Raw genomic sequence first — 23046 nt, 5'->3', positions numbered from 1 at the left:
TGCCATCCACACAGCAGGGGATCAGCTGACGTTACTGAACCCCACTGAGACACGGGAGCAAGTGTCTCTTTCCGTGTGGACGGCACTTCCGAACTACAACTGGCTGTGTTGAAGCCCAGGAAATAGGAGGGTGTAGGCAGAGGCCTACTGTATTTTGAATGAGTTTACAGCAGGAGAGACTGCCATCCACACAGCAGGGGATCAGCTGACGTTACTGAACCCCACTGAGACACGGGAGCAAGTATCTCTTTCCGTGTGGACGGCACTTCCGAACTACAACTGGCTGTGTTGAAGCCCAGGAAATAGGAGGGTGTAGGCAGAGGCCTACTGTCTTTGTAATGCGGAGACAGCAGGAGAGACTGCCATCTCCACAGCAGGGGAACAGCTGGCAGTGCTGAACCCCACTAACACTTGAACGAATGTGTTTGGCTCTGTGGAGACGACACTTCTGAACACCAACTGACGCTGTTGGAGCCCAGGATTAGGCGAGGAGCAGGCTGGGGCCTACTGGATTTTGGCAGGTGAATGCAGCAGGAGACTTGCCATCTCCACAGCAGGGGAACAGCTGGCAGTGCTGAACCCCACTAACACTTGAACGAATGTGTTTGGCTCTGTGGAGACGACACTTCTGAACACCAACTGACGCTGTTGGAGCCCAGGATTAGGCGAGGAGCAGGCTGGGGCCTACTGGATTTTGGCAGGTGAAGGCAGCAGGAGACTTGCCATCTCCACAGCAGGGGAACAGCTGGCAGTGCTGAACCCCACTAACACTTGAACGAATGTGTTTGGCTCTGTGGAGACGACACTTCTGAACACCAACTGACGCTGTTGGAGCCCAGGATTAGGCGAGGAGCAGGCTGGGGCCTGTTGTTTTTGGCAGGTGAAGGCAGCAGGAGACTTGCCATCTCCACAGCAGGGGAACAGCTGGCAGTGCTGAAACCCACTAACACTCGAACGAATGTGTTTGGCTCTGTGGAGACGACACTTCTGAACACCAACTGACGCTGTTGGAGCCCAGGATTAGGCGAGGAGCAGGCTGGGGCCTACTGGATTTTGGCAGGTGAAGGCAGCAGGAGACTTGCCATCTCCACAGCAGGGGAACAGCTGGCAGTGCTGAACCCCACTAACACTTGAACGAATGTGTTTGGTTCTGTGGAGACGACACTTCTGAACACCAACTGACGCTGTTGGAGCCCAGGATTAGGCGAGGAGCAGGCTGGGGCCTACTGGATTTTGGCAGGTGAATGCAGCAGGAGACTTGCCATCTCCACAGCAGGGGAACAGCTGGCAGTGCTGAACCCCACTAACACTTGAACGAATGTGTTTGGCTCTGTGGAGACGACACTTCTGAACACCAACTGACGCTGTTGGAGCCCAGGATTAGGCGAGGAGCAGGCTGGGGCCTACTGGATTTTGGCAGGTGAAGGCAGCAGGAGACTTGCCATCTCCACAGCAGGGGAACAGCTGGCAGTGCTGAACCCCACTAACACTTGAACGAATGTGTTTGGCTCTGTGGAGACGACACTTCTGAACACCAACTGACGTTGTTGGAGCCCAGGATTAGGCGAGGAGCAGGCTGGGGCCTACTGGATTTTGGCAGGTGAAGGCAGCAGGAGACTTGCCATCTCCACAGCAGGGGAGCAGCTGGCAGTGCTGAACCCCACTAACACTTGAACGAATGTGTTTGGCTCTGTGGAGACGACACTTCTGAACACCAACTGACGTTGTTGGAGCCCAGGATTAGGCGAGGAGCAGGCTGGGGCCTACTGGATTTTGGCAGGTGAAGGCAGCAGGAGACTTGCCATCTCCACAGCAGGGGAACAGCTGGCAGTGCTGAACCCCACTAACACTTGAACGAATGTGTTTGGCTCTGTGGAGACGACACTTCTGAACACCAACTGACGTTGTTGGAGCCCAGGATTAGGCGAGGAGCAGGCTGGGGCCTACTGGATTTTGGCAGGTGAAGGCAGCAGGAGACTTGCCATCTCCACAGCAGGGGAACAGCTGGCAGTGCTGAACCCCACTAACACTTGAACGAATGTGTTTGGTTCTGTGGAGACGACACTTCTGAACACCAACTGACGCTGTTGGAGCCCAGGATTAGGCGAGGAGCAGGCTGGGGCCTACTGGATTTTGGCAGGTGAAGGCAGCAGGAGACTTGCCATCTCCACAGCAGGGGAACAGCTGGCAGTGCTGAACCCCACTAACACTTGAACGAATGTGTTTGGCTCTGTGGAGACGACACTTCTGAACACCAACTGACGCTGTTGGAGCCCAGGATTAGGCGAGGAGCAGGCTGGGGCCTACTGGATTTTGGCAGGTGAATGCAGCAGGAGACTTGCCATCTCCACAGCAGGGGAACAGCTGGCAGTGCTGAACCCCACTAACACTTGAACGAATGTGTTTGGTTCTGTGGAGACGACACTTCTGAACACCAACTGACGCTGTTGGAGCCCAGGATTAGGCGAGGAGCAGGCTGGGGCCTACTGGATTTTGGCAGGTGAATGCAGCAGGAGACTTGCCATCTCCACAGCAGGGGAACAGCTGGCAGTGCTGAACCCCACTAACACTTGAACGAATGTGTTTGGCTCTGTGGAGACGACACTTCTGAACACCAACTGACGCTGTTGGAGCCCAGGATTAGGCGAGGAGCAGGCTGGGGCCTACTGGATTTTGGCAGGTGAAGGCAGCAGGAGACTTGCCATCTCCACAGCAGGGGAACAGCTGGCAGTGCTGAACCCCACTAACACTTGAACGAATGTGTTTGGCTCTGTGGAGACGACACTTCTGAACACCAACTGACGCTGTTGGTGCCCAGGATTACGCATGCCGCATGCAGAGGCCAATGGGCAGCGGTTTTTATGGAGGTTGTGGACTACTACTGATTCTAACCATGCTCCACTTAGGCCTCTGGCTCCACTGTCTCTACTATTTACCCTGGCCTCCAACCCCGCCAGCTACATCTCTGAAGTGGCGTCAGCACAATCTACACTTGTTCCTGTGTTACTGGTGCTCAGTCCCATCAGTTGATCCCCTGATGTTTGTCCGGCAAGTTCGCCAGCTCTGTCCTCATTCCCACTACTGGTTATGGGAATGTGGACAGAGCAGGAGACCTTGCCGGACACACATCAGGGGATAAACTGATGGGACTGAGCCACAGGAACACAGGAACAAGTGTAGATTGTGCTGACGCCACTTCAGAGATGTAGATGGCGGGGTTGGAGGTCAGGGGAAATAGTAGAGACAGTGGAGCCAGAGACCTAAGTTGGGCACGGTTAAAAATCAGTAGTGGTTTGAATGTTGATGGAGCTGGTGACTCTGCCGTCCACACAGCAGGGGATCAGCTGGCATTACTGAACCCCAGTAACACAGGAGCTAGTGTGTTTCTCTGTGCAGACGACACATCTGAGCGACAACTGGCTGTGTTGAAGCACAGGGATTATAGTTCAGGTGGTAGAAAAATGAACACACCAGCAGACCTGGATACAGTTGCCAACCACTAATTTAGTCTGTAAGAGGAATGGCAAAGTCTTTGGAGATCCAGGCCTTGTTCATTTTCAGAAAAGTCAGCCGGTCAACATTATCGGAAGATAGTCGCGTGCGACGGTCTGTTAGTACACCACCTGCGGCACTAAAGACACGTTCCGATAATACACTGGCAGCAGGGCAAGCCAGCACCTCCAATGCATACTGGCTAAGCTCTGGCCATGTATCCAGCTTAGAGACCCAAAACTTGAAGGGGGAAGAGCCATCTGGGAGTACAGCGACAGGGCAAGACATGTAGTCTGACACCATCTGACGGAAGCGTTGCCTCCTGCTGACTCGAGGCGTCGCTGATGGTGTAGACAATTGTGGTGGACACACAAAACTTTGCCACATTTGGGCCATAGTGGTCTTGCCTTGTGCTGCGGCACTGCCTCTGCTCCCTCTTTGTGCAGAGTTTCCTCCACTGCCTCGACGCACAGAGCTGCTTTGTAAAGCACTTGCAACAATGCTGTCGGGTGGAATGGAAAACATTATGGACTGCACCAGTGACTCTTCGTACTCCCGCATTTTACGCTCCCGGTTCAACGTTGGTATGAGCCTTTGTACGCTGTCCCGGTAGCGAGGATCTAGGAGGGTGTACACCCAATAATCAGCCGAGACGAGAATGTGGGCGATGCGGCGGTCGTTTCTCAGGCACTGCAGCATGAAATCAACCATGTGCTGCAGACTCCCAACTGCCAAAGAACCGCTGTCCCCTGTTTGAGGCGTGACCTCGACCTGCTCTGCATCACCCCACCCTCGCTGTACATACTGAGTAGAGGTTTGTGTACCTCCCTCCTCTGGAGAGATGTCTTCCTCCTCCATCGACTCCTCCTCATCCTCCTCACAAAGTGTCCCCTGCCTAGGCCTTTGTGAGGAAACACGTAGCGCAGACTGTCCAGAAGCAGATGGCATTTGGGACTCCTCATCCTCCACCTCTTCTGAAACCTCATCCCTTAGTGCTTGCAGTGTTTGTTGAAGCAGGCAGATAAGGGGGACAGTCATGCTGACTAGTGCATCATCTGCACTCGCCATCCGCGTGGATTCATCGAAGGCACGCAAAACGAGGCAGATGTCCTTCATAGAGGCCCACTCAATGGTGCTGAAGTGTGAACGGCGCACAGTGCGACTTGTTTGCGCCTGATGCAGCTGGTACTCCATGACTGCTGCCTGCTGCTCACACAACCGCTCCAACATATGTAACGTTGAATTCCACCGGGTGGGTAGGTCACATATGATGCGATGTTCTGGAAGGCCAAATCGTCGCTGCAGAGCAGCGAGGCGCGATCTTGCCGTGCTGGAACGTCGCAAGTGAGTGCACTCTATGCGGACCTTGTGCAACAGTGCATCAAGATCCGGATAGTCCCTCAGAAAGCTCTGCACGACCAAGTTAAGAACATGTGCCAGACATGGGATGTGTGTGAGGTTGCCTAGGCCAAGAGCTGCCACCAGATTTCGGCCATTGTCACACACTACCAAGCCCGGCTGGAGATTCGCTGGCCCAAACCACACATCGCTCTCCAGCTTGATAGCATTCCAGAGCTCCTGCGCTGTGTGGCTTCGATTCCCCAAAGAAATTAATTTGAGTACAGCCTGTTGACGTTTGGCCACGGCTGTGCTCATATCGGTCGTAACAGGCTCCTGCTCTGCTGTTTCTGAGGAACTTGAGTAGGAGGAGGAGTCTATGTGTACAGACTGGAGTCCTGCAATCCGTGGCGTTGGAAGAACACGTACAGCGCCACTCTCCAGATCCGTACCCGGCTCCACAACATTGACCCAGTGGGCAGTGAGGGAAAGGTATCGTCCCTGTCCATGGTTACTGGTCCACACATCGGTGGTCAGGTGGACCTTGCTACTAACGGCGTTTAGTAGCGCATGTTTTATTTTGCCCTCAACATGTTTCTGCAGGGCAGGGACGGCTCGCCTGCTGAAATAAAAGCGGCTGGGCACGTTGTATTGGGGGACTGCCAATGCCATTAAGTCCCGGAAGGTGTCAGTGTCCACCAGCCTGAATGACAGCATTTCAACTGCCAGAAGTTTGGCAATGCCAGCATTCAGAGACTGTGCTCGGGGATGGTTTGCCGAGTAAGGGCGCCTTTTATCCCATGCCTGTGCTACCGATGGCTGTGATGGATGGGAACGTGCTGTTATGGGTGGAATCTGACAGGGTCTCCGGACAACAGTGGCAGAGGTTCTTCCTTGGCGATCCTGTGAGGAAGCCGAACCAGCAGTGTGTGAGCTGGAGGAAGAGGGCCCAACACGAACTGAAGAGGTGGTAGGTGGTGCTGTACGTTGGCCTACGTCTTGAGGGTGTCTATGCAACTCCAACTCGTGCTTGGTGCGCACATGTTTCCACATATTTGTGGTATTGAGGTTGCTGACATTTCTCCCTCTTTTGACTCTCTGATGACACAGCTTGCATTTGACAAAGCAAATGTCATCTGCAACTGTGTCAAAAAAGGACCACGCACTGCAACTCTTGTGAGCGCCCGGTTTGCCTTTGGAAGGAGGAATGCTCCTAACGGGTGCCGAAGTGGAGGGTACAGGCAACCAAGTCTTCCCCCTCCCTCTGCCTCCTGTTTTGGCCGGTAGGGGAATCTCTTCCTCCGAGCTGCTCCCACCACCTTCCTGTTGCTCACGCCATGATGGGTCAAGGACCTCATCATCTTCCCTCCCCTCTTCAAACAGCTGCTTCTCCGGGGTTGTCTCGCCAGCACCGTACGCACCAGAAAGTGGCAACTGAGTCTCGTCATCATCTGATGCGTACTGAGGTGTGCTGACCATAGGCACTGGCCCACTCGCCTCTTCAGATTCAGAGGGACAAAGAAGTTGCGCATCACTGCATACTCCCTCTTCTTCACATTCAGGAATGCTGCTTGGCTGGCCCCCTCTTTCCAAGCCAACAGATTCCGAGAACAGAAGTAGAGATTGTGATGGCTCCTGTCCATGTCTCTCTGACTGCCTGGGCACTTTGGCAGGTGGTGAAGAGACAGATGGTTGCTCTTCGGTGCTCTGACCCTGAGAGGATGCGGAAGTAATTGAAGTCGATGCGTTAGCTGCCATCCATCCGACAACGGCTTCAATTTGTTCCTCCCGCAGCAGTGGGGTACGTTGAGGTCCTACAAAGCTGCGCATAAAGGACTGTTGCCTGCTAAAACTGGGGGATGCTGATCCACTGGTGCCCGCAGCAGGCCCAGAATCCCCACGTCCTCTACCTGTAGAATCCCCACGTCCTCTCCCTGCAGAATCCCCACGTCCTCTCCCTGCTGAAACTCCACGCCCACGCCCACGCCCCCGCGCCTTACTCCCTGCCTTCTTCATCTTGCAAGACTGCTTAAGATAGGCAAAAAAGGACAAAGGGGGGCCTTAGTGTGCTTATTCCTGAACAGCTGGTTACAGGTACAAGAAACACTAATTTTATGAAGTGTGTGTGTGTGGACTAGACTTTAATAGGAGCTGATGTGGCCTACACAAGTTCAAAATGTAGTGTTTGGTGAACTTTTTATGTGGTTTCTTTGTTTGAAACAAACTCAAAGTATGAGAACAAAGAATTGAAACTGATAGTATCACCAACTTTTTGGAGCTATTACAATGCAGGCAGGTAACCTACAATGCAAAAGATGAGGCTCCAAAAAAATTGGGTAATACTAATCTGGCTGCGCCGGCAGGGCACAAGCCAGAAAAAAAGGCTCCTCTATCTACTCCTATATAGTGTTTGCAACCAACCAATGTTGATGGATACGGATGGATGCACACTAATAGGAGAAGAAAAAATGAGCTGCACTCAGAGACAAATATGTGTGAGGCAGTGACGCACGTTGAGCGTCCTACAACCAGACGTAGCTGCAGGACACTCTACTCAGCGTGAGCTGCACTCACACACAGTCAGAGACCTCTCAGACAGCCGTCAACAGTGCAGCTAAGTGGGCACTGGCACTGACAGGCTGCAGAAAGGCTCCGCTGTGTACTCCTATATAGTGTTTGCAACCACCGTAGATGGAGACGGATGGATGCACACTAATAGAAGAAAAAATGAGCTGCACTCAAATAAAAATATGTGTGAGGCAGTGACGCACGCTGAGCGTCCTACAGCCAGACGTAGCTGCAGGACACACTACTCAGCGTGAGCTGCACTCACACACAGTCAGAGACCTCTCAGACAGCCGTGAACAGTGCAGCAAAGTGGACACTAGCACTGAAAGGCTGCAGAAAGGCTCCGCTGTCTACTACTAGTGTTTGCAACCAACGTATATGGATACGGATGGAAGCACACTAGATTGAAATTATTTAAAAAATGCAGCTCAAAAAATAAAAGATGTATGAGGCAGCAGTGATCACACTGGGTGGCCTACAGCCTGACGTGGCTGCAGGACCCACTCCACAGCGTGAGCTGCACTCACACAGCCCTTGCAGACAGCTGTGAAAACAGCGCTGCTAGGGAAAAGCAAGCTACAGTGGTGGTTTATGTAGCCTGGATAAAGCACAATATTGTTTTTAGAATCGCTATTTCTAACTGTCCCTCACAGTCTTCTACAGCAGCCTGTCCCTAACTGAATTCACAGCAGAGTGACCAGAAATGGCGGCTGCGGTGGCTTTTATAGTGCATCATGACATCATTTCGGCAGCCAATCACAGCCATGCCAATAGTTAACATGCCTACATGCCTAACAGGATGTGCCCACACTTCGGAGGATTCCCATTGGCTTAATCAAAGCAAGCAGGCTCATAGCATGATGGGAACTTCCTATTCCGATTCCGATCCCGGAATCCGATATGAAAAAAGTATCGGAATTAAGTATCGGAATTCCGATACCGCTGATATCGGCCGATACCCGATACTTGCGGTATCGGAATGCTCAACACTAGGCCTCACACAATCCAAAAGTGTCCAGTGTCCAAAAGTGTGTGCAGAGATTCAAAATCTCCCTTATCCTCTAGTCACTTTGGTCACAGCTGTGCCATCGAGCCTGTCACATAGCGCTCAGATATTCATTGGGCCTCACACAATCCAAAAGTGTCCAGTGTCCAAAAGTGTGTGCAGAGATTCAAAATCTCCCTTATCCTCTAGTCACTTTGGTCACAGCTGTGCCATCGAGCCTGTCACATAGCGCTCAGATATTCATTGGGCCTCACACAATCCAAAAGTGTCCAGTGTCCAAAAGTGTGTGCAGAGATTCAAAATCTCCCTTATCCTCTAGTCACTTTGGTCACAGCTGTGCCATCGAGCCTGTCACATAGCGCTCAGATATTCATTGGGCCTCACACAATCCAAAAGTGTCCAGTGTCCAAAAGTGTGTGCAGAGATTCAAAATCTCCATTATCCTCTAGTCACTTTGGTCACAGCTGTGCCATCGAGCCTGTCACATAGCGCTCAGATATTCATTGGGCCTCACACAATCCAAAAGTGTCCAGTGTCCAAAAGTGTGTGCAGAGATTCAAAATCTCCCTTATCCTCTAGTCACTTTGGTCACAGCTGTGCCATCGAGCCTGTCACATAGCGCTCAGATATTCATTGGGCCTCACACAATCCAAAAGTGTCCAGTGTCCAAAAGTGTGTGCAGAGATTCAAAATCTCCCTTATCCTCTAGTCACTTTGGTCACAGCTGTGCCATCGAGCCTGTCACATAGCGCTCAGATATTCATTGGGCCTCACACAATCCAAAAGTGTCCAGTGTCCAAAAGTGTGTGCAGAGATTCAAAATCTCCCTTATCCTCTAGTCACTTTGGTCACAGCTGTGCCATCGAGCCTGTCACATAGCGCTCAGATATTCATTGGGCCTCACACAATCCAAAAGTGTCCAGTGTTCAAAAGTGTGTGCAGAGATTCAAAATCTCCCTTATCCTCTAGTCACTTTGGTCACAGCTGTGCCATCGAGCCTGTCACATAGCGCTCAGATATTCATTGGGCCTCACACAATCCAAAAGTGTCCAGTGTCCAAAAGTGTGTGCAGAGATTCAAAATCTCCCTTATCCTCTAGTCACTTTGGTCACAGCTGTGCCATCGAGCCTGTCACATAGCGCTCAGATATTCATTGGGCCTCACACAATCCAAAAGTGTCCAGTGTCCAAAAGTGTGTGCAGAGATTCAAAATCTCCCTTATCCTCTAGTCACTTTGGTCACAGCTGTGCCATCGAGCCTGTCACATAGCGCTCAGATATTCATTGGGCCTCACACAATCCAAAAGTGTCCAGTGTCCAAAAGTGTGTGCAGAGATTCAAAATCTCCCTTATCCTCTAGTCACTTTGGTCACAGCTGTGCCATCGAGCCTGTCACATAGCGCTCAGATATTCATTGGGCCTCACACAATCCAAAAGTGTCCAGTGTCCAAAAGTGTGTGCAGAGATTCAAAATCTCCCTTATCCTCTAGTCACTTTGGTCACAGCTGTGCCATCGAGCCTGTCACATAGCGCTCAGATATTCATTGGGCCTCACACAATCCAAAAGTGTCCAGTGTCCACAAGTGTCTGCAGAAATTCAAAATCTCCCCTGTCCTATAGACACCTTGTACCTTGTTTTACATTACTATATAGTTTGTTGGATTTTGTCTACATTTCTACCAAAAATGAGGAAGGCTGGTGGAAGAGGCCGTGGAATTGGGCGGGGGTTGGCAGCTGGTAATGATGGTGTTGGTGGTGGATCTGATGGTAGTGGCAAGAGCAAAATAGGACCGAATGCAGGAGGTGTTGAGCCTGCGTCATCGTCTGGCTACATAAGGCCTCGAACGCTTAGTTTTCTAGGAGTTGGCAAACCGCTTTTAAAGCCAGAGCATCAGGAAAAAGTTTTGTCTTACATTGCTGACTCAGCCTCCAGCTCTATCGCCTCCTCTTCTTCAGTTGTAAAAAGTAAAAGCACTGAGTCGTCATTGGAGGCTCATGTTCATGAACCACACCTTTCCTTGTGTCCTTCACCCCAACCAAGATTGAAGGATGACGCAGGCCATACTACTGATTACTCCATGGAGCTGTTTTCACATACCATGCCTGGATTATCAAGTGAAATGGTGAATTACCCAGGCCAAGATGAATCTGACATGGAGTGCACTGATGCACAGCCGCTGATGGATGATTCTGCTGGTACATTCACTCAGAGCACTACATTGTCCTCGCAGTGTACAGAGCCAGATTCTGACCCTGATGAGACTCAGGTGCCCCTTCCCGCACACTATACCACCATACACAGTGACACAGAGGAAGGTGCACATGACATAGAAGAGGAGGTGATGGATGACCCAGTTGTTGACCCAGATTGGCATCCATTGGGGGAAGAGGGTGCTGCTTCCAATAGCTCAGATGAGGAGCATCCACAGCAGACATCGACATCGCAACAGCTGTTATCTGGCATGCCCGGAGCACTCCAAAGACAGGTTCCAAACATCAAAAGAGTTGCTGGACAGCTTGTCCAGAGGGTCAAAAGATCACAGCGTGCTAGGCCACAAAATGTCTGCCAAAGTAGGAAGAGTGCAGTGTGGCACTTTTTTGAACAAAATCCTCATGATCAGGCCAAGGTTATCTGTAAGAAGTGCGCAAAGACCTTTAGCCGAGGGAAAAATCTGAAAAATTTGAATACCAGTTGCATGCTTAGACATTTAACCAGCATGCACTTGCAAGCGTGGACACAACACCAAACCTCAAGTGCCACATGTGCAACTGATCACAACGAAGGTAGTCAGCAACGCTACATTGTTTCCCCCACTGTAAGCCCACCGGGTAGCACAGCAGCAAATGTTGAGGTGTCGTTGCAAGGCCACAGCAGTCAGGGAATCCCACTCTTATATCAACGAAAGACTGATTCTAGGCCATCAGAAAGAACCCCAACTCCATCACCATCATCAACCCTCTCTCAGTCCGCCCTGTCCACTGCTACTTCCACCATATGCAGCTCTCAAGTCCAGCTCACCCTCCCAGACACTATGAGTAGGTCAAGAAAGTACTCAGTCTCTCATCCGCGTACACTGGGTTTGAACGCCCACATTGCCAAACTAATCTCGTTTGAGATGATGCCCTTTCGGTTGGTGGAAAGCACAGCTTTCCGCGAACTCATGGCCTATGCAGTACCACGCTATGACCTACCCAGTCGCCACTTCTTCTCTCGCAAAGCCATCCCAGCCCTCCACCATCATGTGAAAGACCGCATTGTCCATGCACTCAAGCAGTCAGTGAGCGGAAAGGTGCCCTCACAACTGATGCATGGTCCAGTCGGCATGGCCAGGGCCGTTACGTGTCCATCACTGCGCACTGGGTTAATGTGGTGGATGCAGGGTCCACAGGGGACAGCGGTGGTGGGACAGTGCTGCCTAGCCCACGGTATAGGAAACAGTTGGCTGTAGGCGTTCCACCCTCCTCCTCCTCCTCCAGAAGCGAAAGCTCGTCCACAGAGCGCAGTCGTACGACCACTCCATCTGCAGCTGCCACTGTTGCACACGATGTGTCCCCCTATCGAGTAGCTAGTGGAAAGCGTCAGCGGGCTGTGTTGCAGATGATGTGTTTGGGCAACAGACACACCGCCGAGGTGCTGGCCGAGTACTTGAAGCGACAAACTGAGTCATGGCTGGGCAGTGTACATCTTGAGGCAATGAAGGTAGTTAGTGATAACGGCCGTAATTTTGTGGCAGCCATAGCCCTTTCAAAACTCAGCCATATACCTTGCTTGGCTCACACCTTGAACCTGGTGGTGCAGTGCTTCCTCAAAAATTATCCGGAGTTAACAGCCCTGCTCCAGAAGATGCGAAGACTGTGCGCGCACATCCGCCGGTCGCCTGTACACTCCGTTCGTATGCAGAAGCTGCAGCGATTGCTCCACCTTCCCAACCACCGCCTCATTATCGACATTGCAACAAGGTGGAACTCCACCCTGCACATGGTGGAGCGGCTGTGCGAGCAGAGGCAGGCCATAATGCATTTGCGGGAGGATACACGGCCAGGCACTTTGAGAGCAGACATGGAGTTGACAGGTGTGCAGTGGTCGAAGCTGAAAGACCTCTGTAAAGTCCTTCAGTGTTTTGAGGAATGCACACGGCTGGTAAGCGCAGACGACGCCATCCTAAGCATGAGCATCCCACTTATGCGTCTGCTCATGCAAACTTTGACGCACCTTAAGGAGCAGGCGTCTGCAGCCAATGTTGATGAGGAGGAAGAGGAGGAGGGAATCCTTGATGACATTCAGCCATTGTCTGCTCAGGGACCTCTCCTGGACGAGGTGGAGGAAGAAGATTAGGAGGAGGAGGATGATGGGGATGATTACTTAGGGGAGGAGGATGCATCTCGTGGGGCAAGTGAAAATGTTGGCGTGGCAAGGTCTGGTACAGGGTTTGTGCGTGACTGGAGGAATGTGGATTTGCCAGAAAGTGCTCCTCCAACCAGCACTCGCAGTGCATCATTGACACCGGGAACATTGGCCCACATGTCAGATTATGCCTTGCAGATCCTAAAAAGGGACCCACGCATTGCCAAAATGACGAACGATGACGACTACTGGTTGGCCAGCATCCTGGATCCACGCTATAAAGTCAAATTACAAAACATCATGCCACAGGAGAACCTTGACCTAATATTGGCTAATAAACAAGCAACTCTGGTAAATCGGTTGCTTGAGGCATTCCCAGCACACAGCAGCGGTGATGGTTCTCACACGAGCCGTACGGGCCGGGGGCAGCTTGGCAGAGGTGTTCGTGGTGCACACAGCAGAAGTGGCTTTGGAGACAGGGGTTTCATGACAATGTTGTGGACTGATTTTTCAAGTACCGCTCACACAACTGGTAATACTGCATCGATGGAAAGTGACAGGAGACAGCAGTTGTCAACTATGGTTACAAACTACTTTTCCTCCCATATCGATGTTCTCCCACACAAGTCATTCCCCTTTGACTATTGGGCTGCTAAACTGGACACCTGGCCTGAATTGGCACAATATGCCTTACAGGAGCTCGCTTGCCCAGCTGCAAGTGTGCTATCGGAAAGAGTCTTCAGTGCAGCTGGATCAATCCTGACAGAAAAAAGGACCCGTCTGTCAACCCAAAATGTGGATGATCTAACCTTCATTAAAATGAACCACGCATGGGTTTCCAAGGATTTTGTCCCACCTTCCTCTGATGACACATAGGGTGACAGAAAAATGGCTTGCTTTGGTCCACCTCTTCCTGGGACTTGACCTATTTCACCTTTTGCATCAGCTGAATGTCCAACATCAACATATGCCACTTTCTAAAACTCCCTAACTGTGCTGCCTCCCCCCCCATGGCCGGGGTCACCACCTAGCGCACGACACCGTGCGAGTGCCGTTGCCCTGGACAGGTGGGTAGGCCGACTCTTGGGCGCGGGCACTGGTACAGGGTCCTTCATAGTGCAATCAAGTGTCTCTGACGGTGGTGGTGCACACCCGCCGTCAGACACACCGCCGTACTATGAGGGGCCCAGTGCCAGTACCGACGCCCACGAGTGGGCCCCCCTTGCTTGGGCAGGGCCCCAGCATTTGCAATCTTTACCTCTCCCTGCTCCTCCGCTGTGTAGTCTGGGCCATCAAATCCATACTGTGCCTGACACCGTCTGAGCCTGCCTCCTGATGTATAGACATATATTTTGAATGTGTACGCTATCCATACATGTTATCCTGGGATACGGTACCCTTTCTAACCTTTGTGCAATCACGTGCAATCCATACTGGGCCTAACACCGACTGAGCCTGCCTCCTGATGTATAGACATATATTTTGAATGTGTACGCTATCCATACATGTTATCCGGGGATACGGTACCCTTTCTAACCTTTGTGCAATCACGTGCAATCCATACTGGGCCTAACACCGTCTGAGCCTGCCTCCTGAGACATATATTTTGAATGTGTACGCTATCCATACATGTTATCCGGGGAAACGGTACCCTTTCTAACCTTTGTGCAATCACGTGCAATCCATACTGGGCCTAACACCGTCTGAGCCTGCCTCCTGATGTATAGACATATATTTTGAATGTGTACGCTATCCATACATGTTATCTGGGGATACGGTACCCTTTCTCACCTTTGTGCAATCACATGTAATCCATACTGGGCGTGAGAACGGCTGGCGAGCTGTTAAGCAAGCTACAGCACCTGTGGTTTGCACACGTAAGTTTTTCATTTTTTCAGGAATGACGGTTAGGCCTAATTCCGGAACTGCGGTTGACCTGCACTTACTGGGAAATCATTGTTCACGGGTAATAATTGTAATCAGTGATCCCCATCACTAACGTTGTTCAGCGGGTTATCTGCACCTGTAAGCGACAAACGCTGGCCTTTTCAGTGTAGCGCACATGCAGCCACGGACATGTAAGGGCATGAGACACCAGTTATTGGCCAATCTCATGTGCCAGAGCCTCACGTGTCCCTCTAGTAAGCCGGACTCGGACCGCGGGGCATGACGGAGTCTCGTTCGTTAACGGAATTAAGCTTGCAATGTGTGCATCTGTTCTGTAGCTGGCATGGTTGAGGTTTCCCAGGTGGAGTCGAATTTAACCGTAGGCTCCACTCCTGGTGGTGCCCTTCTGGACATTCCTATAAGTTTCAGCTTTGCAACCATACTGCCCACGTAAAACAAACACTTTGCCTTCATGAACGCTGTTTGGAGGGTCATGACTCGTGGGAATAACGCCGCCCAATCAGTTAACCTGCTAGAGAGATCCTTCATTGCTCCCAAGCATGATATCACACTCCCTAGGAAGAAGGTAATGCCACTGTGGCGACCGTACTCCTGGGGGCGACACAAGTGCACTGATGCCCAGCCACTGCTCGATGAATCTGCTGGTACATTGACCCAGACCACTACATTCCCCTCGCACGCTACACGACCTGAATCTGACCCTGATGAAACTCAGGTTACCCTTCCCATATACAGTTCCATCTTACACGGTGACAAAGAGGAAGCTGCAGATGAAAGTGCAGGTTCGGTCCACCCGCCATCAGACACACCACCGTACTATCAGGGGCCCTGTGCCAGTGCCGTCGCCAACGAGTGGGCCCCCCCTGCTTGCCCTGGATCACAGCACTTGCAAAGTTGAAATACTGTGCAGTGAGATGGAAGATGGGGACGACGAGGAATCCAGACAAGTACAGGGATTCCCTAGCGAGGAGACTTATTTAATTGTTTTCAATGTTGGGACAGCAATTTTTGGAGAGCACTATACTCTGGAGAATGATAGATGGGGCCCACCATACACTGGAACATTCCAAAGGTGGACATCAGACACTGGAGCAGCATTTACAGGGCCCATTATACACTAGAGCACTAGAAATGGGGCCCATTATGTTTGGAGCATTATTTGGGCCCATAAGACAGTGGAGCTTCATCCATGGGGACCAACATATACTGTAGCATTATGTGGAGCTCATCATATACTGTTTCAAACATTATATAGGACCAATGATTCTGTATGGAGAAATAGATGGGCCTCGTCATGAGATGTAAAAAGTGAGGTATTTTTCATTGTACTATACCGCTATTTCTCTGCCGTATCGGAGCATGATGAGTTGTGGTATGTGTTAAAGGGGCGCTCTTTCGCCCAGGGCACATGAAAACCTGCAGCCAGCCCTCCCCCCCACAACTTTAGCCAAATAACCCCCATTTTTAAGTGCGTAACTTGTATTATGAAGTTAATTAAGGTTGACAAGCTTAAGTAAGAAGAATTGATGCTTTTGGCATTCAAATGGGCACTGTAGGTGTGTTTCCTGTCCTCCTCTCACTGCCGACTTTTATTCCCCATTGACTTACATTGGGTTTCGTGTTTCGGGACGACCCTGACTTTTCCCTATAATCGGACGATCTTGCTCGACCCGACTTTTGGAAAAGTCGGGTTTCACGAAACGAAACGCGACCCTAAAAAACCAAAAGTCGCTCAACTCTAGTTCTAATTAGCAATCTCTGTAAAATCTATAATGTTACCCTAAAATAGACTTTACATGTATCTGACATCATGTATCGTAGATGAATCAGAAAGTAACACTGAGAAACTTATTTTGCACATTTTTTACATATCTAATAGACCCAACAGCACCTCTTGCAACCAATATTCCTGCTATCTTGTGTCCTTTGACCCCATTCTGGCCTAATTCTGCTCCATTAATGAGCATGGGTTCAGGAGTGTCTAAAATGGTTATCTAATGAAAACAAGTTATCACTTCTCATCAATCCATAGGGTAGGTGCTAACTTGTTGAGTAGTGGGGATTATGACCTGCCCCAATCATCAGAAGGGGGAACTTTTAGCTCCCTTAGAACGGAGCGGCAGTGTGCAGGAGTGAACGGCGTTCCATTCATTACCTGTTTACGGTAGCTGATGAACGCTGCCCTTGGTTTCTTCCAGTAGCACCAATGAGAATTTATGGAGTGCTGATCCTACCTGCTGCATCAGTGTAACAAAATAGTCCTAAAGAGCACCTGTCTCTGGCCATAAATATACCATTTTTTTCACCCTAATTACGCTGTGCTCCTGACTTGAGCTTTGTTTTTTCGTTCTTGCACCTTTCCATTCCTGTGTGAATCCCCCCTACCTTCCATGTCTTTAATTCTAGCCTTGCTAGCCAAGGGGGCGTAATCTTCAACTTCTCTATGTGGGAGTCTTCACACCCCCTTGGCTAACAAGGTTATATTTATATATTGAAAAATGGGGGCTACATCTCAGGAACAGAAAGGCACAGGAACAAAAAAACAATAAAACTCAGTTCAGGAGAACGTTATTAGGGTGAAAAAATTGTACATTTATGGCAAGAGACAGGTGCTCTTTAGGACTATTTTGTTCCATTTTTGGGATGCCCTACAAGCATAATTGTTAGTGAAAAGTTAATGATTCTTTGCTATTATACTTACATTGTTCTTTAAAATGTTTCCACTCAAAGAAATAAAAATGAAAGACATATTACAGCAGATATCATTGCATCAAAATTACAGTAGAAATGGTATTATACTCGCTCAGCTTTTATACAGCCTTTCATGATATAAGTGAAACGAGATAACGTTCCCTTCTTTGTTCACTTTGCCTTGTCTGGTTGCCATTAATTGTATTAATGCAATATTGCAGACAAAGGAAGAGGAACTAAAGAAAAGACTTCGTGAAAGACCAACGACTGCCTTACCAAGCATGGCTCTGATAAGAAGCAAAGATTCTTTAAAGCCCGATGATGGACAAGAAGCTGAAGTCACAGCACCAGCTGAAACCCTAGATTCTGATGCACTGGAAAATGTAATAGATGGACCAACTCGGAGTCACGACATGGAAGAAGAGGATAATGAAATGAGCGCTGTGGAGTATGATAATACCTATAACAACCAAGCTGATCAGACAAATGACTATGAAAATGATATCTTCTAAAACAAAGCTCACGCGAAAAGTATATGTTCTAACGCTTAAAGCGGATCTGTCAGCCAAGTATGCTCCTCATATCCAAAACAGTTAAAAAATTGTTGTTCTTGACACATAGGGCTCGAATTATCATTTGCGGGGGATTTTTTACGTTACCTTTACTTTTTTAGTTTTGTGGTATTCACTGCCTTTTCTAGCTCCAAATTCATCTAAATGACAAGTGATATTCACAAATTTGTCGTTAAGTCAAAAATGGTCTTTTTTTCAGTTTTTAAACCATTTTTAGGACTCTTTAGTCCAATAATTCACACGTTTTACAAAATGATGAAAAACACGTGTTAAAAATTTCTGCTGTATGTAGAATAACTCCAGGATGGGAGAAATGAGAACATTTGCAAGAAACTTTGAGACCTTTTGAAAAGTTGCAAATGATGAATTGGGTGAATATATCTGAAAACCTTAAACCACGGTCACAGTGGTTAACTTAAAAAAAAAAAAAAGAACAAAATATATAAAATATACATCAAAAAAGGCACAAATGGAAAGGTGAATTTGGTGCAAACAATAAAAAGGCACAATACACCAAAAACTAGATATAAAATAGGCGCAAAAGCAATAATGAATTGGGCCCATAGTTTATACATAAGGAGAGCACTTTCCGTCCGCGCTGTGGTTGTGCATGCATGGATGCATGTACACAGCAGGGAGGAGGCGGGGGAGTACTCACTTCATGAATACCTTGGACTCATCAACTTAGTGTCCAGTATATTCTCCTAGTAGCCAAATGACACAATGTTTCTGCAACTATAAAATGCTGCCCTTATATAGGCAGATAGATGTGCTATAGAATTTTTCAGCTTCAGCAAATAAACTATATTAGTTAATTATAAAACTCATTATACAGTAATTTTAATAAAATTTGCTCTCCTTTCAATTTGCAATAAATAAATAAAATAGGGCACTAGAGCCCACTAGTTCTGTTCTGAAATAATGTTCTGATTGAGATGAAGTTTCAGAACTGGAATAAAAGAAATGTGGAGTTGCTAATGATTGCAACCAATCTGATTCTATCCTTTCTCAATGACATTTTAGGAAATGAGAGCAGCTACCTTATAAGTCCTATCTCACATTTCTTTTGCACCAATCTTGATACATGCCCCATGGTATGTTTCTATCAAAGAAAATGCAACCATGCCTCATATAATCCCTCCTATTAGTAACATTTTAAATCTTTATATATAAATAGTATGACCAGCCTTCTTGCCTTAGGCTATGGCAACACCATGTTTATGCAAACTATCAGGTGCACACTTTCAGGAAGTATGTCCCCAAAAGTGCCCACTATCAGGAGGGATGCCAAGTCATCCGTCCAGTATGCGAACTCATTCTAAAGAAACGTATACTGCATGGTGCATACTGTATTTCTTTGAAGGAGCTTTTCAGTATAGGAACAAGCAGTCTGCTGTACTTTCCTATACAGTTAAAGAGGTTATCCACTACTCTGACAATCCCAGTCACCTGGATACCGCAACAGAGAGGGGCCAGAAGATTGCAGCATCTGGTTACACAAACTCCTGCACGTACAAGATCTGCTTCACCTTCCTTATTGCAGTGCAGGTCTTCATTGCTCTGTTATTGCAAGGGTAATAAGTTCTGTGGATTTCCTGGAGCTCTCCATCCTGAATTGTCTCAGCCGTTAGGTGTTTCCATTCCTCTCAGGTATTTATGATCACCATTTGCACAAGGGATGATAGTTTTATACTTCCTGGTTTGGTGGTGAAGGAGTAGTCTGAATTAGTAGCAGTTGGTGGGTGTTGTTTGAGGAGATATTGGAATGAATTTTGTATTGTTTGTGTGGAACCCCTGAGGGTTCAGTCAGAGGTACTGCACCTCAACCAGTGGTGTGGTACTCTGCTCTCAGGTAAGGAGGGGGCACTACCCAGAACCTAGACACTTGCATCCAACACTATACCTCTCAGGTCCTGGGAGGAGCTAGGCAGAGAGTGTGGGTGGAGAAAGCAGCAGGGGGAGCTGACGGAAGTGACAGTTGGAGGGAAGGGGTTCAGTTGGTGCTGGGGACTTGAGCAGTGAGGAGCTCATTCCTGAACCAGCAGACAGTGGAAAGAGAGATAGGAAAGACCCAAGAACAGAAAGATGGCTTCAGTAGAAGAGAGAAAAAAGGGGTCCTAGGGGCATGGGTTGCAAGGAATCCACCCGTGGGGCCCATATCCACACCGACCGTAGTCGGGTGGAGGGATCAAGTCGCAGTAGGGGACCGGCCCCAGACTAGTGGAGAAAGTAAGGACTCAGCTAGTTAACCGGAGGTTGCAGTATCTGCATGTGCTGCAGCCACATCCAACACATTCACTGAAAAGGCAGCCGGATAGGATCAAGGAGACCCTAACACGTCGCCCAACAAGATCCGGGGCTGCTGGCTCGGGACACTGTGTGTGAAGGCGCAGGGGAGGAGGGAGCCAGTGCAATGAGACTGCCAGGAAAGGAACATCTGAAGGGAGTTCTGACATGGTGTACCCCAATTTACCTGAGAGCTGTCAGGACCACAAACCCTGAGGACACAGCACCCCGGCTGCAGATTGAAACATCAAAATTGTGAGTAAAACCTGTGAAGACTGCACACTGCTGTGTCCTCCAAGTTATTTACTGCGCCATCCACCCTGCACTATGTCGTAGCTGCTTTTCGTTCTGACCAAGAGTCAGGTATGCCAGATCACCAGTGAGGCTGGATTAGGAGTTTCGCCCGTAATTTACAAGCACTTGGAGACAAAAGAGACTGCTCACACACACGGGCCATGGGCAGATCACTTTATATCATTTACAACAAATGTAACTCTAGGGAGCTCATGTAGCCCTCCACCCGTCAGGGTCATACCTTGTTTACAATGTACCCATAACATGTTACTGACTATTGAGAACATATATATGATAAGAAGCATTTTTCCCTTGAAGATGAGACAGGCAAACTGCAGCGTCATAAGAATAAATGAAAGGCAAAAGGCAAATCAAGAATTAAAGGCAATTAAAGGGATATAAAGGCAAACCATTAACTCTTCTACATCAATTTCCCCTTTTGTAAATGGTATAACCTTTGCCACAGGGTCAGCTGATGTCCACAAAGGAGCTACTGTCTCATGGGTCTAGTACCCATAGGGGGGCTTCCTACCTGCTTCGCTCATCCACCCTCAGTGTGGACACTCACTTTCCCCATCAGCAATGGCTATCTAAGGTCTATGATACACTACAGAAGGTTCAGCCTCAGATTCCTTTTTCACACATACATTATTCAGTAGCTTAAGTAATAAATATAATATAATATATTGGCGCTTTTACGGCTACATAAAACACTAAGCAAAATAACAAAATTTGCATACAAGTCTGTACAATGCAAAAAAAATAAAAAATACAAGAAAGGACTTATGGGCACACCAGGTATTATTCATTTGTTTTCCCCTTATACCAGATGTACATTTACCCCTTCCTTTCCTTATTATTTTACCCGTAGATGCTTTACAGCCTTCAACACCATCTTGGTACACCGTCTCATTAACCTGTGTTTGATTATGAGTGTATATACGGAAGCAATAATTGTCCTCACCACAGGTATTTGCTCCAGTGTGTTGAAGACTGAACCACAGTTCACAGTTCAGTCTGGGGGGTCCATGAGGCAGATATATCACGGGGCACATCTTTTCCCCAAAACCTAGATTGAGTCCAAGTCTCATTGTATATGCAGTGTGGGGTTAATACCTTACATGGCTCCAGAGGTAAGGCAAAGTACGGCATAGTCCTTGCAGATACTGGGCTGTGTGTACAGATCCAACAGTCTTTCGGTTTCTGTCCTTCCATGTCCTTTATAAGAAGAGCATGATGCCGAATAAGTTTGTTGTCCCAGTCAGCATTTAAGAGTTTATCCTGTGTCTCTGTAGAGTGCAGTAACCCTGTCACTGCCAGCAAGGTGATGAGTACAGTCATTCTACTGTTGACAGGACCTTCTTGCAGTGACTGGCGTGGATCCAGGTGGGTTTTCCCTCAAGTTTTACTGAGGTGGATGTGGTCAGCTGGACTTGAGTATGGGAAAATAAGAATAAATTGTGCCTACCAAAGTCCCTGTTCCCAATCATGGCACAAGCAACACATGGCCCCACTCACGCCTCAAAAAGTCACATGTGTGCCATGGTAGATGGCTTCTGGATCACTCCTGGTTTCAGTTACGCAGCCGCGAATCTTGTACAATCATGCCTCATCTGTGCACAGCACAACCCAGATAAAACAGTAAAAGTCCCTAAGAAAGCGACACCTAGGCCTCTCTACCCATTTCAGAGACTGCGGATTGACTACATACAGATACCAAAGGTAGGAGTGTATGCAAATGTCCTAGTATGTGTAGATCTCTTCTCTGTTTGGCCGGAAGCCTATCGAGTAAAATGTGCAACTGCTAAAACGACTGCAGACAAACTGATGAAAGAACTGATCTGCAGGTATGGTGTCCCAGAAACCATAAAAAGCGATAGGGGTACACACTTCACGGGAGAAATAATGAGGGAAGTCATGCAGGCCCTGGGTATACAGCAAGCATTTCATACACCGTATAGGCCACAAAGTAGTGGGAAAGTGGAAAGACTAAATGGGACACTTAAACCACCATCATCACATCTATTACACTACAACTGCCCTGGGGTTTAGCTCTACCTGTTGAGAGCTGTAACAACTCTGCTGCATCACCATCAGCCCCAGCGGTCTCCTCAAGGAGCGTCGGCTAACATCTTATTGCCGAATACCAAAGGTGGCATCACAAATCATCTATTCGCAACTTTATTTCTCTTTAAAATCATCATTTTTTTTATTGGATGCACAGGGCCACTGGTGGCACAGGGCCACTGGATGCACCGGGTCACTGCTGCCGTGACGCATCCCTTTAAAAACTGGCCTGGTGCCGAGTATCCCCACGGCCCTGGCGGGCGCTCCATTTGTTTAATCCTATTCCTCTTTAGTTTATCCCTCCTACTGATTCCCACTTGTACATTTTGTTAATGAAATATATGATTATAGTTTTTTTATCGCTGTCTGTTTTTACAGTCTGCTTTGTGTTATCCCATAATCATCTGTCCCATACCTCCCTAGGTGGGGAAGGTAACAGATCAGCATGTGTGGCGCCCCCAGGAGTATGGCCACCACAGT

At 48.6% G+C, this 23046-nt stretch overlaps 1 protein-coding gene across 1 annotated transcript in view; it reads left to right on the top strand.

The window, feature by feature from the left end:
• The window catches only part of STMND1 (stathmin domain containing 1), a 45717-nt gene extending 25232 nt beyond the window's left edge, over nt 1-20485 (top strand). The window contains exon 5 of the mRNA XM_073589938.1: nt 17569-20485. Within this exon, the coding sequence (XP_073446039.1) occupies nt 17569-17859 (291 nt within the window). The 3' untranslated portion in view covers nt 17860-20485. The remainder of the gene's footprint in view (nt 1-17568) is intronic.
• Nucleotides 20486-23046: the final 2561 nt, after the last annotated feature.

The sequence above is a fragment of the Dendrobates tinctorius genome, unplaced genomic scaffold (genome assembly GCF_039654945.1).
Source record: "Dendrobates tinctorius isolate UK_male_01 unplaced genomic scaffold, ASM3965494v1 ptg000115l, whole genome shotgun sequence".
Lineage (NCBI taxonomy): Eukaryota > Metazoa > Chordata > Amphibia > Anura > Dendrobatidae > Dendrobates > Dendrobates tinctorius.
The sequence above is the reverse complement of the archived record's forward strand: the minus strand, read 5'-3'. Positions and strand labels throughout refer to the sequence as shown.